Source organism: Sapajus apella, unplaced genomic scaffold, assembly GCF_009761245.1.
Source record: "Sapajus apella isolate SASKATOON/1434 unplaced genomic scaffold, GSC_monkey_1.0 scaffold1, whole genome shotgun sequence".
Taxonomy (NCBI): domain Eukaryota; kingdom Metazoa; phylum Chordata; class Mammalia; order Primates; family Cebidae; genus Sapajus; species Sapajus apella.
Window position 1 is genome coordinate 51,404,790 of NW_022436941.1, and position 15,597 is coordinate 51,420,386.

Here is a 15,597-nt window from a genome sequence, read left to right on the forward strand (position 1 = left end):
TTTTACTGTTTACATCCCAATGTATTCTTGTTGAAGGCGGTTAGGAAACTTATTCTTTCTGAGAATAATGGCTTTGGCAAAAATTTAAAAAATAAATAAATAAATGACATCATTAAGGAAATAAGTTAAAATTTCATAATATGTAATATGTATTTGTGTTTCCTTTGAAATATGTTGGAGCATTAATAAGAATTAGAGAACCAGTCTAAATGTTTGGAAATTTGACTTTTAATTTTAAATTGGAACAGTTTAGCTGAAGAAATCACTAACATTTAAATAACATTTCAACAAATGTAACTGTTTGGAAACTGTAACAGAGACAGCCTTCTGTCTTGCAAGGATTGATTTGGAAGGCCCTAGGGGAGAAAATATTGGAGTTAGGAGGTAAAACCTAAGCTATTGTGGAAAGGAAGAAGTTACACTCTTCCTGTTATGACAGGAAAATGTAGACAAATGTGCTTCCTGAGCATTTGCTCAGCAGGGAATGAAGTATCCTTTGACCTTTCCCTTAGGTACATTTGGCTTTGTTGAACTAGTAAACATGTTTATGCCCCCAAAATATTAATCTGGTTTATTTAATTCTTCTCAGATTCAAATTATATCTCTTATGTAGATGAGATAGGAAGAAACAGAAGTCTTTATTTTATGACTGCATATACAGATTGGATTTAGAATGTAAATCAGCCCTTCAACGAACCAGGCAGACCTGAGCAGCACATATAAAAAATGTGAAGCACGCTGTGTTCGTCTTCTCTTTTCAAAAGGCAAATTATTTCTAGGCTTTAAAATGGGCCACAGTAAAATCTCGTAAATCTTGATCAAGTTAATCATTTTCAGTCATCCTTTTTCCTTTTCGTCATGTAGACAAATGTATCAGAATTCAACAGTCACAAATTTTAAAACTCAAACTCTTGTGAGTTTGTTAACAAGTGCTCATTTCATTAATGTGCATTCAGTTATTGAATTTTGATCTAATTGTGATTTATTATTTTTCCTCCAAATACTGTGCAATGCATAAGAGTTAGAGTTTTATTTGGGGATTTGGGATGTTGATTTAGGGTGAGGGGTTGATAGAGTACTAAATTCCACACTCCAAGCCCCTTATTTTAATCCTTTTATCTTGTTCAGAATTTTAGAAACTATTGCTTGACAATCCTTTGGAAATACCACTATATTTCAGCAAAAGGAGGCTCAATTTGCTTGAGGCTAATGAGGACAATAGTCCCCTTTGCAGCAGAACACACTGCTGTCTCATCCTCGAAAGTTATGCTGGAGGGTTACAAGCACGTGGTAGCAGTCTGCTTAAAAGAGTCCCTCGCTGCTCTTTAAAGAGGCTTTCATTTACCATGGCAGGCCCCGTCATTGTATAAAGGAGCGCTTGTCTAGAACACAAGTCTGCAGTGGCACTGCTTCCTCCCACCGAGAGTAATCATCAGGCCTAAAGCTTGCAAGCCTTTCTAATGACAGACTGAATTAAACAAAATAAAACTGAAGAGGAATACTTTAGAACAGTTGTGCCATTACTTACTGTCAGGAACAAGGGAGGTGGAAAAAGAGCATTTAGGAGGGCATTTCCCTTTTTTCCAATTAAAGATTGTCGTTGCAGACTCTTGACTCCAGCCCTAACCCTTTAAACACATAGGAAGACCTGTGGCTCCTGGATTACAGAGTGTATTTTATCTGTGAACTGTCCATCTGTCACTCATTAGTCATTCTGTTTCCTCATCTGGGAGGAAACTGAGAGATTATGTAGGTGGGGGGATGAGGAGGAGGAGCCGACCTGAAGTATTTTCACAGAATGAGGGTTATATTTATCATGACTCTATTTGGAGGGAAAGAAAAATGATAAAACCTCAAACCTTTGAGAATAGAATTAGCTGGGTATACAAGTCCCAAACACATCCTAAAACAAATAAACTACTATTTGTGAGTTAAAGAATGGCAAAAATAAAAAATAAAACATTAGCCGTTCATTGAGCACCCTAAGATTCTTTTAAGATTAGGCTAAAAATATTCTGATTGGTGGAAAGAAGTGCTTTGGACCCATAAATTAGATGTTTGTTGCTTCCCTTAGTATGCATCTGAAGTCAATTGGAGTTGGGCCTCAATTATCATTATACATGTGGGTAGCTGCTGTTTCTGAAAGTCCTTTTCTTTCAGAACTCTTTTCTGTAAGGTGCAAGAACTACTACAGTTAATATGACAGGAAAGTTCTTCCGAGGTGACTTCATGAATGGGGCCGGGCCTGGGAGGGTAAGGGAGGGGGCAGGCCTGTAGAGTGGAGAAAGATTATGAAATGCCCTTTCCATTGCACAGTAGTCAAACTAATTTCCCTACCCTGTAGGAATGATACAGGACTCCTTCTCTGTTTTTAGAACTTGTTATTTACATTGCCTGTGTGAATCAGAGGCCCACCTTTTTTATTCTGGCTGTAAGCAGACCTGTATTTACTACCAACTAAAATTCTTCCTATTTTGTGAAATTAAAATAAACATCCATAAATATAGAACTAGTTTTTGCCCACTAGTTCATGCATGCGGTTCTCAGTGGCTGTGGTGGGAATGGCTGGAGCGTCTGAGGGCAGAGTTGGCTGCAGAGTCTATACAAAAGTAGCTTTGATTTACTCTCAGAACCTAGAAACCAACTTGCTCTCAATTTAGTGTTCTTAGTATTATTTTTTGACTTTAACCTAGAAAGCTGTCCTTACGTTAATTAATTAATATGTTATGCATTAACGTGCTTGCACTCATCAGAATCTCTGATGGTTCTTAATGTAACATTACAAATGACAGTGCCTGCACACTGCTCAATAAACAGTTGGCTGTGTCTATATTGAGCTGAACTTCAGCTCCTAAAATCCATAGTTATCTAAAAGAGGGAAGGAAAAGTTCAGACTAACAGACAGAAAGATGGTTCTTTTTCTAGTCCATCCAGGAACAAGTTTAGGGACCTTGGATAAGGCCATTCATGTCTTTGTTTATAGTATTCATCTGAAAAATTGGGATGATAAGCTGTGCTAAAGAATATGTTCAAAGAGATCCTGTCGAATGTAGGGAGATAATTTATTATAAAATCTTTGAACTTCTTAGAAAAAAATCATCAAATAAGCAACACTGTTATCTAAAAAATAATGTTAGAAATATGATATGCTTCACTCGCACCAACAAACCCACGCATAAAATGTGACCCAGTCCCGTTTTTCTCCTGCTCAATTTTACCAAATGTAAGTTTTTACTATAAGTTAAAATGACAAAAAAAGTAACAAGTATGTGAAATTTCCCTCTTTCAGCGACAAACTTCTTGTTAACATAGTCTGAGCATCCATAGACATTTATTTTCAGCTATTCATTTTGGATTACAAAAAACACTATAATTCCTCTGTCCATAGATCTTTTCATTGTATCAATATACATTTATTTAGCCAAGTATTATTATTGGATGTCAGGTTACAAGAATGAATAGAAGATGGCCCAGGTACTCAAGAAAAGCTAGGACATAGCTGAGAGAGACACTCTAATCTAGACCTAAGTAAATAATGGTAACACAAATTGACAAGTCCTAAGAGACTAGCATTTTACAGTATATAACGGGGAGCAACTAAACCTGATGCATCAGAGAAGATACTACTTGCCTTGTAAAGTGTTTCACAGTCAACAAGTTATTTACACTTGTATTATTTCCCTTACTTGACCTCTCATAAAACTCTATTTGATGCCTATTATTACCTCCATTTTCCAAGTGAGGAAACTGGGGTTCCGGTAAGTTAAGCAATTTACCCAAGGGCACACAGCTCGTAAAAGGCAGAGCCAGGACTTGATTTTCAATTCTTAACGCTTTTCTTTCTATATTACCCTGCCCAGTTATGATGCATATATCCTGCTTCTTTAAAATTTCTTTAATAATATGAATTTTCTATGTTATCAATCTGGATAATTATTTTTCTGTGCATTTTCAATACATCATTTAATGTGGTCTCCTCAAATTCTTTACAGTGTCTTACGTCTCTTCTAGCTTCAAAAAGCTGTTTTATTTCTTGAAATGTGGAAATTAGAGGCAATAGTGATAATGTATTGGTGGGATTGAGTAATTAAAACATAGGCCATTCTGTAGGGTGCGTGCTTGTTGAACTGTATTACTATTCACTCTTAACTCAAAACTCTATGATACCTAAGCATAGATTAAGAACATCTAAAGATTAGAATAAATATTTTAAAGTTCTCTAGCTCAACTTCCTGCTTAATTCAGGAACCCCTTCTAGACCCTCCTTGATATGCAGCTGAATATATTCAGAAATGAGCTGCTTCCTGCTTGGTGAGACTGGGTCCTCTCTTAGGCAGTTCTCTTCACTAGATTTTCCCTTGTTTTGAACCTCTTAATGATTTTCAACAATGCTTTCTAATTTTGCTCTACAGAGCAAAATACAATAACCATGTGCCTCTTCACATAGGCATAATGCTCAGACCTTAGAAAATGTTTAGCATTTCACATTTAATTCTATTTTCTTCTGAGTTATACATTTCATATTCTCTCAATGGTTGCTCATGCAAAATTGTTCTCCAACCCTACATAATCAGTCTGTTTACCATCCTATAGGTGTTCTAATTTTGTCAGCGCCTTCTAAGATGTAACCCTCAGAACTGAATACACTGCCAAAGATGGTTCTGATAAACAATAAGACCACTAGGATAAGTAATTACCACTACGGAATACTATAACTTTAGATCCTTTCCCAAAATTCCATAATTTTCTCCAACCTGAGCTTTTGTCATTGTTTTTTAAAAATGCGAATGTGGACTTTCAAATTACCTGCATTTGATTCATCTTGATTGTAACCCAGCTTTCTGAAGACTGTAGAGGAGTTAGAGACGCTGTCACTTATTGAGTTTGCTCAAGCACCCAGATTTATGTTGCATGCAGATCTAATAAGCCTGCCTTCCTATATCCCCTTCTAAATTAACGTTGCCTGGGAAGGGAGAAGTACTGAACTCCTTGGCACTTTACTAGAGACTTTCCATTAAACTTAACATTGGTCAATTAAGTCAGCCTAATGAATTATAGTTCATCAGCCATATTTAAAGCAGTGAAATTACTACCACCCAGTCTCAAATTGTGCATAAGGATTTCATCACTTTTCTGAATGCTTATTCTTTGAAAATCGGAACTCATCAGAAAGTTCAGTACATTTTTGCTGAACAAACTCAGTCATCCTGAACCCATGGATCATCCCCATTCTCTCTGTATCCTGTGATTATAAAATTAAATTTTTGTCTTCAGACTTTTTCATCTTGCATGAGTCATTCAGGCTAGGGATAAAAAAGAAAAAACTTTTCTCTGAACTTTTTGAAGTATATCTTTCTTGAAGTCTACAGCATATTTACATATATATATATTTCTCTCCAGACATCATTTACCTTCTTTATTATAAATTCCAAGATGGTAGAATTACTTTATCTTAAGATTTATGTAACTAATAAGGTAAACTTTGTAGTAAAATAAAGGTGTATGTGTCCCAAATCTCTTATTTTTGAGAGATTAAATTATTTAAAAGGCAAGTAAAAAAGCATCTACTCTAACATAAAATTACATTGAAACATTCAGATTTCAAAACAGAGTATTTCCATTCCACATTCCACTCATTCAGCAAAGGTTCATTGAATGGCCCCTGGTCAGAGTCTGTGAGAGGCTTGAGGGAGGATTTTGGGGAATTCAAATCTGGCAGAAGGGAAAACTCATCTGCAACCAACTTTGTAATAGTAGAGTAAGTCTGATAATAAAGATTTGTAAAAAGTGCTGGAGGACTACAATGAGAAAGGAATGAGTTTTATCTGAATGTGACAAGGAAAGCCTCAAAGACAGTTGTTGGCATTTAAACTAAGCCTTGCAGCATGATGGGAGCATGCCAGTGGCCAGGTGGAAAGGGAGAGATGGGAGTAATACCACAATCAGCTTTCACCAGGTACAAGATTAGAAACAACCAGTAAGGTAGATTTCAGTTCATACTCATCTTGACTGAATTAACATCTACTATTATTTTTCTAGCTCAGTCTAGAGAAAAAGTTGGTCTGAAAACAGAAACTGAATTCACCCAACTCTAGATAAAATATGAATTCAGATTATTAGACATGATTGAAAATAAACTCTGTTGGCCAAGTCATGCATTTTGTTCCAAATAAAGAACCCTCCTTTCAAGCATTATGGAATTAAATGACTTTTTTCTTCAGCCACAAGGAAGTGATATGAACAAGGGGGATATTATTTTATGTAATGGAAGCCACAGTACCTAGCACAAATGTCTGATGTAGAGAATGTTCAATAAATATTGTTAGCATAATGTTTGATATGCAGAGAGTGCTCCATTCTAATTTTTTCTGTTTTTCTTCATACCTATTAGGTTCTAGAGCCATTATCAACATAAGATATGTGGTATCTTATGCTAGGATTTAAAACTCAGGACCACTATAAAACTTAACATATCATCATCACATTTGGGGCTATTTAAAGTTTCAAAAAGATAAAGAAAAAAAAGAATAAAATAAAAAACTTACAGAGCAGCTCTGCTTTCTATGCTATATCACATATTAAGCCTGTTTAATTTAATAACATGTTGACTGATGTAAACACTGGAAAAAAGCGATTCTTTGCCTAACTACTGTAATAGCCTCTTTCTGCCTCACCTAAGGTTCCAAATATGCTATTTAAAAGGAAATATGGACTTGTCCCTATTACAAACTATTATCAAGTTAAGAAAAATGTAATCATCACAATGCATTATTTAAGTATAAAAGCTCAGAATTGAAATCTTTGTCATTGAGTGGCATATTTTAAATGAAGAGTAATATCCCAGATCTCTTTAGAAAGCCTAATGCTCAAAAATAATTTTATCTAACTATGAACAATGAGAAAAAGCATTATAAAATACATTTTGAGTATGCTATGAAGAATATGAACACAATGCAGAATTAAATTTAGAGCAATTAAGAGTAGATTTTGAAGATATTTTCTTGCATGCTTTCATACAGTTATCATTTCAGTTTGCAGTTTTAAATTGCAAAAGAAGCTATCTTCACTTACTTCTTTGACGGGTATTATTAAATAAGTATGCATTATCTAGCAGTCTATTTGGTTATACAAAAATTGAGGAGTACTGAAAGTAAACACAAATAGTGGCTTTAATGATATATCTGTACTGAAACGTACTTGATCGTGAGTGTTGTAACGTGCAAAATTCTGAGGTTTGAGTACAACAGAAACTGTATTGTGTTGAGACATTCCACATACAGTTTGTGGTCATGAAGTCTGATTAAAAGTGGTTTTAGAGATATGAAAGTAGTCTGGATTAGTGCCTTCTATATTGAATGTGTTCTGTAGCCTATTTTACTAAATAAAATACCAATATGCAGGTATAGTTTCATATCAAAATTGCATCTAAAAGAAATATTAAAAGACATTTAGTACAGCTCTTTGTAATTAATGATTATGTTTCTTTATTCATTCCAAAAAGACAGTTTTCAGCCCATCCTTAATATCAATTATGACTCATCTGAATAAAACAGAATAAAAATTTCTAAAGTAATATAATCAGATATGAAAATAAAACACTAGGTATGTTTTATCATAAGTACTTTAGAAAGATAATCAATAAAGATGAAACAGAAGGTAAGACACTGACAGTTACAACAAAGAAGCATTATCCAAGTTGAAATGTTAGTAACGTAACTGCGTAAATATTGACTAGCTGATATGGGCTAGTAAATACCTTATTTTCCAAAGGATGATCACTTCAGCTTTATCTTTCGATAGCTCAGCTTTATCTTTCTATCAATCATAATAACATCCTCAGCCATAATTGGTAGACTCTTCAAATCACCAAGACAAGCATATTTTGCTAGTTCTTTTTCTGTTAACTAAGAAGGTTGTGGGAAGTAATATTTATTGAGTACCTACTCTAAGCATTATACTCGATACGGTACATACATTATTGGATACAAGCTCACCACAGCCCTAAGACTAGGTATAAATCTCTGTTTTACAGATGTGAAAAATCAAACTCAACTTTATTAAGTGAGGCCAGGCGGGGTGGCTCATGCCTGTAATTCCTAGCACTTTGAAAGGCTTAAAGTGGGAGGTTTTCTTGAGCTCAGAAGTTTGAGACCAGCCTGGGCAGATTAGGGAAACCTGATTTCTACTAAAAATTTTTTAAAAACAGAGAGATAAAGCCAGACATGTCGGTGCATGCCTGTAGTTCCAGCTACTCAGGAGGCTGAGGCAGGAGGATCATTTGAACCTGGGAAGCGGATGCTGCAATAAGCTATAGCAGTGCTACTACACTCCAGCCTGGGTGATGAGGAGACCTTGTCTCAAAAAAAAAAAAAAAAAAGAAGAAGAAGAAGAAGAAATTAAGTGAATTTTGCAAGACTAACAAATTCAGCATTCAGATTTAGGGTTCTTTGAATACAAACCCTGTGTTCTTTGCTTTCTACCATGCTATCTTCAATGCCAATGTGATAAAACAATATAATTATTATTAAGTAAAGAATAGACGTGTTGTTAAAAAGTTTTGTGTATGAGTTGTTACAAAATTTTCTTGGGAAAATTTACCACCTATATAACATACATCAACTTGCATGTTTCTAAAGACTTCATAGTAGTTTCCCCATCAGGTGTTTAGACCACAGAGTTTTACCGTATGCCGTACATCTCTACTGGTCTAGGCAATGGAGATACAGGAGTGAGCAAAATAAAGACGGCATATGCCCCTGTGGGACATGCCCTGTAGTGGAAGAGAGGTTAAACAGATCTCACAGAAAAATATACGCAGTTTTGTATATTTTTTATTTGGTATATTTTGAATATTTTTGTGTTTATTTTGCATGTTTGAAAATATAAAATGTGATTAATAACATTTAGGAAAAATAAAAGGTAATAAGTAAAACAATAATTAACAAAATGTGGAGGAATGAGAAGGCTGGGAGGTCAGGCTTTCTGTCTGCTAGCCCACAGTCTCTGCCAACATAAATCTATTTACGCGTGGGGGAGGATGGAGAGTGGGAGAAGGCAGGGGTACATTCTCTCTGAGGTTTCCAGTTTGGATAACTGAGTTTACAGTGAGATAGGGATTCCGAAAGGGGCAACAGATTCTAGACTGGAGATAATGAGGTTGAGCTCTGGAGGGGTTGAGATACCAGGATGTTTAGACAGGTGTGTAACTAGAGGACATACACTGGGGTGTCTGGAGACAAAGAGAAATCTGAAGGGTAGGAATATGCAATTAGGAATTACACGCAAATCCGTGGTAGATAAAATGAGCTGACCTCTACAAGGTGGGTTGAATTTGAAGGTAAGAAAAAAGCTTAAATGGTTCCTTCTGAAAACAATAGCTTAATTAAGTAAATTAGCTTTTCCCAGAATATGTGCCTCAAAAACCTAGTTCTGAAGAGTGATAAGAAGTACTCCTCAAAATAAAAAAACATGCAAAGAAACAAACGATCTGTCAGCAATAGGTTTCAAAAGCAGGTTGAACAAAGTTTAAAACGTTTATAGCCTTTAATATACCAATGTCCCTTATTTTCCAAACCTATTGGGTCATTGAACTTTTAAGGAGTATTTTATAGGATCAGTACTCTACAGAATACCTGCTGGGGAACACTGGACCATATAAAGGTTTATAATTAAGAATGCTCATGCCTTTTCAGCCAGACCAGAGCGACAAGCTGTAGTTTAATTAAAAGAGGGCTGAAATTGGGAAGAGTGAGATATATTTTTGTATTTGGTAGGATTGGCAGGTAGGAAGTTTTCAAAGCTAGGGAGAGGGAGCTGTTGTAGACAGCTCATCAGGAGAAAAGACAGCAAGAAGAGTGAGGCTTTGCAGTTTGAGATGAATTGAGGAAGGAATGATTCCAGGCAGGGAGATCATCTAGGACAGGAAGCTGCTAGGCTGTCTAAAATTGAAGTGATAAGGACACGAGAGATAGAGTCGCCTGGGAAATAAGTGTGAACCTAAGAAATATTTTGAGAAAGAAATTATGGATCTTGGTAATATATTAGATTAAAAGGAAAAAAAAAGGTGGCATTGGCAATACAGTTTCTGGCCTGAGAGAAGAAAGATAGGCAGAAAAATGAAACCAAAACCCTAAGAGTATTATGGCTAAGGACTTCCCAATGCCCTATTGGGTTTCTAGGGTGTTGAACAATGAGAACACATGGACACAGGGAGGGGGACATCACACACTGAGGTCTGTGGCTGGGAACAAGGGGAGGGACAGCGAAGGGTGGGGAGTTGGGGAGGGATAACACGGGGAGAAATGCCAGATACAGGTGATGGGGAGGAAGGCAGCAAACCACATTGCCATGTATGTACCTATGCAACAATCTTGCATGTTCTTCACATGCACCCCAAAACCTAAAACTCAATTATATATATATATATATATATATATATATATATATATATTTTAAAAAAGGAAAAAAAAAGAATACAACATTGTCTGAGAGCACTGTCATATCCCTTCAAGTGTTTTCAATTAAATGACATGAGACTAAACAATTTTAAGACTTTTTTGAACACAGACCTAAAATTCTAAGTTCATAATGTCATATCCACTCTTCAAATAGTCAAAAACAAGCTCCAAACTAATTAGTAATTGTGGAAGATGTTAACCATGCTGAACTTAATTTTTTTTTTTTTAAATCTTAAACTTGCTCAAAGAAACATGACCAGTTCCCTGGTCACCTTCATTAAAATTCCCTTCATTAAATCTTGCATTTACAGTTTTACATTCAGCAACAAGCTAGAAATCACACATTTTCAAATGATAAGCAGAACTTAATTTTAGATTTATTTGTTTTCTTTCTAAATGTGTTAGTGCCTAAGGGCTCTGACAACTACACACCATTGTTTTGTGAAGGAAGAGAAAAAACCACACATGCATGAATACTTTTTTAAAAATCTCGGCTGCTTTCTGTTTTCCAGGTGACATTTACAAAGAGGAAATTTGGGCTGATGAAGAAGGCTTATGAGCTGAGCGTGCTGTGTGACTGTGAGATTGCACTGATCATCTTCAACAGCACCAACAAGCTGTTCCAGTATGCCAGCACCGATATGGACAAAGTGCTTCTCAAGTACACGGAGTACAATGAGCCGCATGAGAGCCGGACAAACTCAGACATCGTGGAGGTGAGAGAGCATACGTGGTGAGCCCCAGCCCTACACAAGCCGCGGGGTATTTAGACCTCCCCCGCCACACACACGTTCATAGTTCCAGGATTATTATCTATCTCAACTCTTACTCCACTTTTTCCCTTCCCCTCAAAAGTTAGAGTGATATGATGATAGAGACCATGTAGGATCTGGTCCTTGCCAGAAATCGAGTACCAGTGTCAAATGATTTGGCCCATCTTTTGCAAGTGATCATTGTCCACAGCTTCGTATCAAGACACCATGGTTAGCAACTCTGACCAGAGAATAGCTCATCCACATTTTAGACACTTCTTATCATTTCTTTTAGGTATGTAATAGTTTACCGGAATCTTCAAAAAAAAAAAAAGTATTAAAAAATGAACTCACCCCAGCCATACACTTTCAGTTTTTCCATTTATGTCTCTTCTTTCTAATTCATTACTCTGAATGCTTTCTTGCTGAAGGAGTAAAGGCAATTTTTCTCCTAGAAATGTTTTTTCCTAAAAATTATATCATTTTATATATCAGGGAAAACTGTTAATTTACACAGAATCAGAAATCAGATGAAAATGAATTTCTAAATGTTAGCTCAGTATTTAATCAATGTCATATTTAAAAAATTGTTTTATTGTGCCAAAAATAAATTAGCATGATGTTGAAAGTCAAAAATGTTTTGGATGCGTTAGCATAAGTAACATACCATACAGTTTTGGCTGAAACTTTTTAAACGTTTTCAGCATCTATCCTTTTAAATACTTGTAGTACCCTTCATGAGCAATGACTAAGACTACGAAACCAAGAAAAAAAGAGGTATAATAAGAATGGTTCCCATCTGCCTGTTTTCTTCATCTATTTGTCTACTCTGGCTTCCCTATATTGTGCCTGCTTTCTCAGAATGAAAAGAAAATGTTTCAAAAGTACATACTCAAGAGTCCGTTTGCCAGAGTACACGTCAATCATGCCATTCCTTAGACCGGTTCCATATTGTGAGAAAATGTAGTGCTAATCCTGATCAAATTAATGTGCCTCCCACATCCATCTCCCTTTTACCTGTTACAATTGTCTAAGACTAATTCTCATTTTTTTTTTGTTTTTATTTGAAAGTTTTTGAGAAGTATTGAGCTGATTATTTTATTTTATTTTTGCCTAACAAGGCCAAGGAAATAATTTCAGAGAAACAAAAGTGAATGATAAATAGACCTAGTGTGATATGTGGTTAAAATACTATGCATCATTTTAGTTTTTCATTGATAATTTGAATTGTGTGCTTGCCTTGATCTTAAAATTTAAGATCACTGATACAATTTACCTATGTATTTCAGATAGGTTTTTTATTCACATATACATATAAGTGTGAAAGTACAAAAATATGAAGGCAAACAGAACTAGTTAGTTGTCAGATCTCATTGGTGTGTGTGTGTGTATGTATGTACTAATACATATATAAAATAAATTCAAAAAACAAAACAACTGTTTACTCAAAACACCATCTCATTACAAAAACCATTATAACAAAAGTCAGGGTAACAAGAATTTGAGTTGCAATTTATCATTAGATTAGAGCTGTTCTAGACCTTAATGTCATGTGAAATGCAGTAGAACCATAATGAGCCAATTGAAAATATGTTGACTTCTAAAATTTGCTTTCTTAAAGGAATTTAAAACCTAGAAAATTCATCTTCTGGGACTTTTTCTTAGGAATACACTATATCACTTGAAGGCAACTTAAAACTTCATATGTTGGCTGGGTGTGCTGTCTCATGCCTATAATGCGAACAGTTTGTGAGACCTCGGTAGGTGGATTGCCTGAGCTCAGGAGTTTGAGACCAGCCTGCGTAACATGGCAAAACTCTGTCTCTGCAAAAAATACAAAAATTAGCCAGGCGCAGTGGTGTGCACATGTGGTCCCAGCTACTTGGGGGACTGAGGCGGGAAGATGGCTTGAGCCTAGGAAGTCAAGGCTGCAGTGAGCCTTGATTGTGCCTCTGCACTCCAGTCTGAGTGACAGAGCGAGACCCTGTCTCTTTAATAACAACAACAAAAAGAAAACCCACTTCATGTATTGTATGAGAACTTTATATTTTTTGACAGGTAGATATTTGAAAATCAGACTTCTTTAAAAGCCACAGAAAGAGCCCCGCGTTAAGACTTATTGGTTTTGTTTTGAATCCTTGTCTTGCACTTTTGTACTGTGTGGTGAATTGAGTACCTCTCTGGGCTGAAGTTTTCTCATCTCAAAAATGAAGGCATTGAATTTCATAGTGCTTTGCAAGAGTATAATTTTTTTTAAAAGTGGTGCTTGTAAAACAAGAGTAAAGCACCGGCTCCATTTTCTTAACATCAATAGTTAAATCTCTGAACCTCTCCAAAAGAAACTTCGAGGCTCTTGGGCCAAATCTAGAGATTCAATGGCTCTATTATTTGGATGAACTTAACTTGGAAGTCTAACACATTGTGGGTCCCTCCTGTTCAACTCCCTGAATCACTCATTCTTCACATATTTGGCTTTTCCACATTTTAGTAATAACAGAGATCATGGAAAAAGAAGTAAGGTGGGACCGCTAAGTTTGATAAAATTGACATTACCTTTGCATGGAGTATTTTTCAAAGTGCTGATCACTGAAATTAGGATACTTAGTGGAGAAGAGGGCATCTGGATTGGAAGTTGCATTTATAAAAAGTTCCCCAAGTGATTCTTAGACACACTAAATTTGAAAACCTCTGCAGCACTAGTACATAAATTGTGTTGGAGGCCAAGGACCTGTGATACATCGGGGACTTGAATTCATTCTTTGAATGAATCTAACATAAAGTTGAAAGTTAAGATCGTTTACTACTCCTGGGTAAAATTTTAAATCCTATTTTTTTTAATTTAATGGAATACATTTAACTGAGTAAGTTTAATGAGGAGCATAATATATTTCACGAAGGGTCATTAGTTTTATATTTCCCATTTGGACCATTACCCCTCTCCCTTAACCTTCTGAAAACAGTTTACTCACAAGAAGAAAAGGTATGGGGAGAGAGAGAAATAATATAATTTCCAACATTTGAACTGAAATACAAATTTCTGGGCCATACCAGAGTATTGCTACAGGGTCATAGGAAATTGTGCAGTGTGTGGGTGTTGAACAAGATTCCTTCTTTTAGCTAAAAAGCTCTGCATAATTATCATGTCTTTGCTTGATAATTAGCACTACTGCAACAATGGCACAAAGACTCACAAAGCCTTAACAGACAGACTGAGATCTTTTTTTTATTATTATTATATTATAATGCAGCTTGAATATCTGTTTAGATACAATATATAAATATGCCAGATTTAGTAAATGTGTTAAATTTTTAATCTATTGGTTAAAAAAACAAAAACAGTTATTGTATTAAAAGCACTTCCTTTGAAGAAAGTCCATTTTACTTAACTCTGTAACAGGCATACTGGGACATTTACCCAAAATGCTGGCTTCTGAGACTGTTGAAATTCAGCTGGGAATCTGGTAGCATTAAGGAACTGCCCCCTTCATTGCTTCTTCGCTAGTTCCACTCCTCGCTCTCTTAGCTGTCTAAGAGAGCAAACCCTACCGGTTTATGTAGGGCCCTATTCCTGGAAGAAGATGTGGTTATTGAGTACTTCAGGATGATCTGAAGATGCAGATCCCATAGGACATGCTTACAGGCTATTGCTTCACTTAGCAATGATTTAGCAAGCTCCACTCTTGCTCAGCACTGTGAAAGAGACTCTGAAACAGCAGGAGACAGGTATTCTTGTTAAGGATGTAAAACATATATGCAAAAATCAGCTTGGAAGAAATTGGACGGCAAAGGAACAATAACCTCATTAATGCAGTATAAGCTGCTGAAATGAAAGCATAGGCTAGACAATTCAACAGAACTCATTCAGCCAGGTCAGGTGTTTTGCCAGAGCATTCCAGGTGATCCTTGGAGTGACAGGACTCTCCCAGATAGGTTACCTCCATATCCAGCACATGTTTTGAAACCACAAAACCCATATGGGAGTATCACTTAGCACCCAGCCAGGAAGGAATCTCTCATCCCCTCAGTGAACTCAGTGATTCTAATGAGCTACTCATTCAGTCTGGGCCCACATTCCAGTGATTAAGTGTGGAAGGGGAATAAAACACAAGACCCTTTGCTGCTCTCTAGGAAATTCAGAGCTGGATGTAGCTCCCGCAGAAGAAAACTTTGATTCACAGCTCTCTCAATAGAGGATGATTGACTTTTCTTTTTAGAGACAAGAATGTGTGTGTGTGTGAAAGAGAGAGAGAGAGACAAAAAGGTAGGGGGAGACACAGAGAAGATGAGAGATGAGAGAGAGAGGGGATATTTATCTGAAATTTTACTTATTTTAAATCATATTTGCTGTCACCTGAATCCTGACTTCTGTTTTTACTTAGAAACAGTTG

At 36.1% G+C, this 15,597-nt stretch overlaps 1 protein-coding gene across 34 annotated transcripts in view; it reads left to right on the forward strand.

Moving 5' to 3' along the window:
* MEF2C (myocyte enhancer factor 2C) overlaps positions 1 to 15,597 on the forward strand; it is a 181,320-nt gene that overhangs the window by 86,170 nt on the left and 79,553 nt on the right. For all 34 annotated transcript variants that reach the window (XM_032278427.1, XM_032277247.1, XM_032277232.1 and 31 more), the window contains one exon: positions 10,970 to 11,173. In XM_032278427.1, the coding sequence (XP_032134318.1) occupies positions 10,970 to 11,173 (204 nt within the window). The remainder of the gene's footprint in view (positions 1 to 10,969; positions 11,174 to 15,597) is intronic.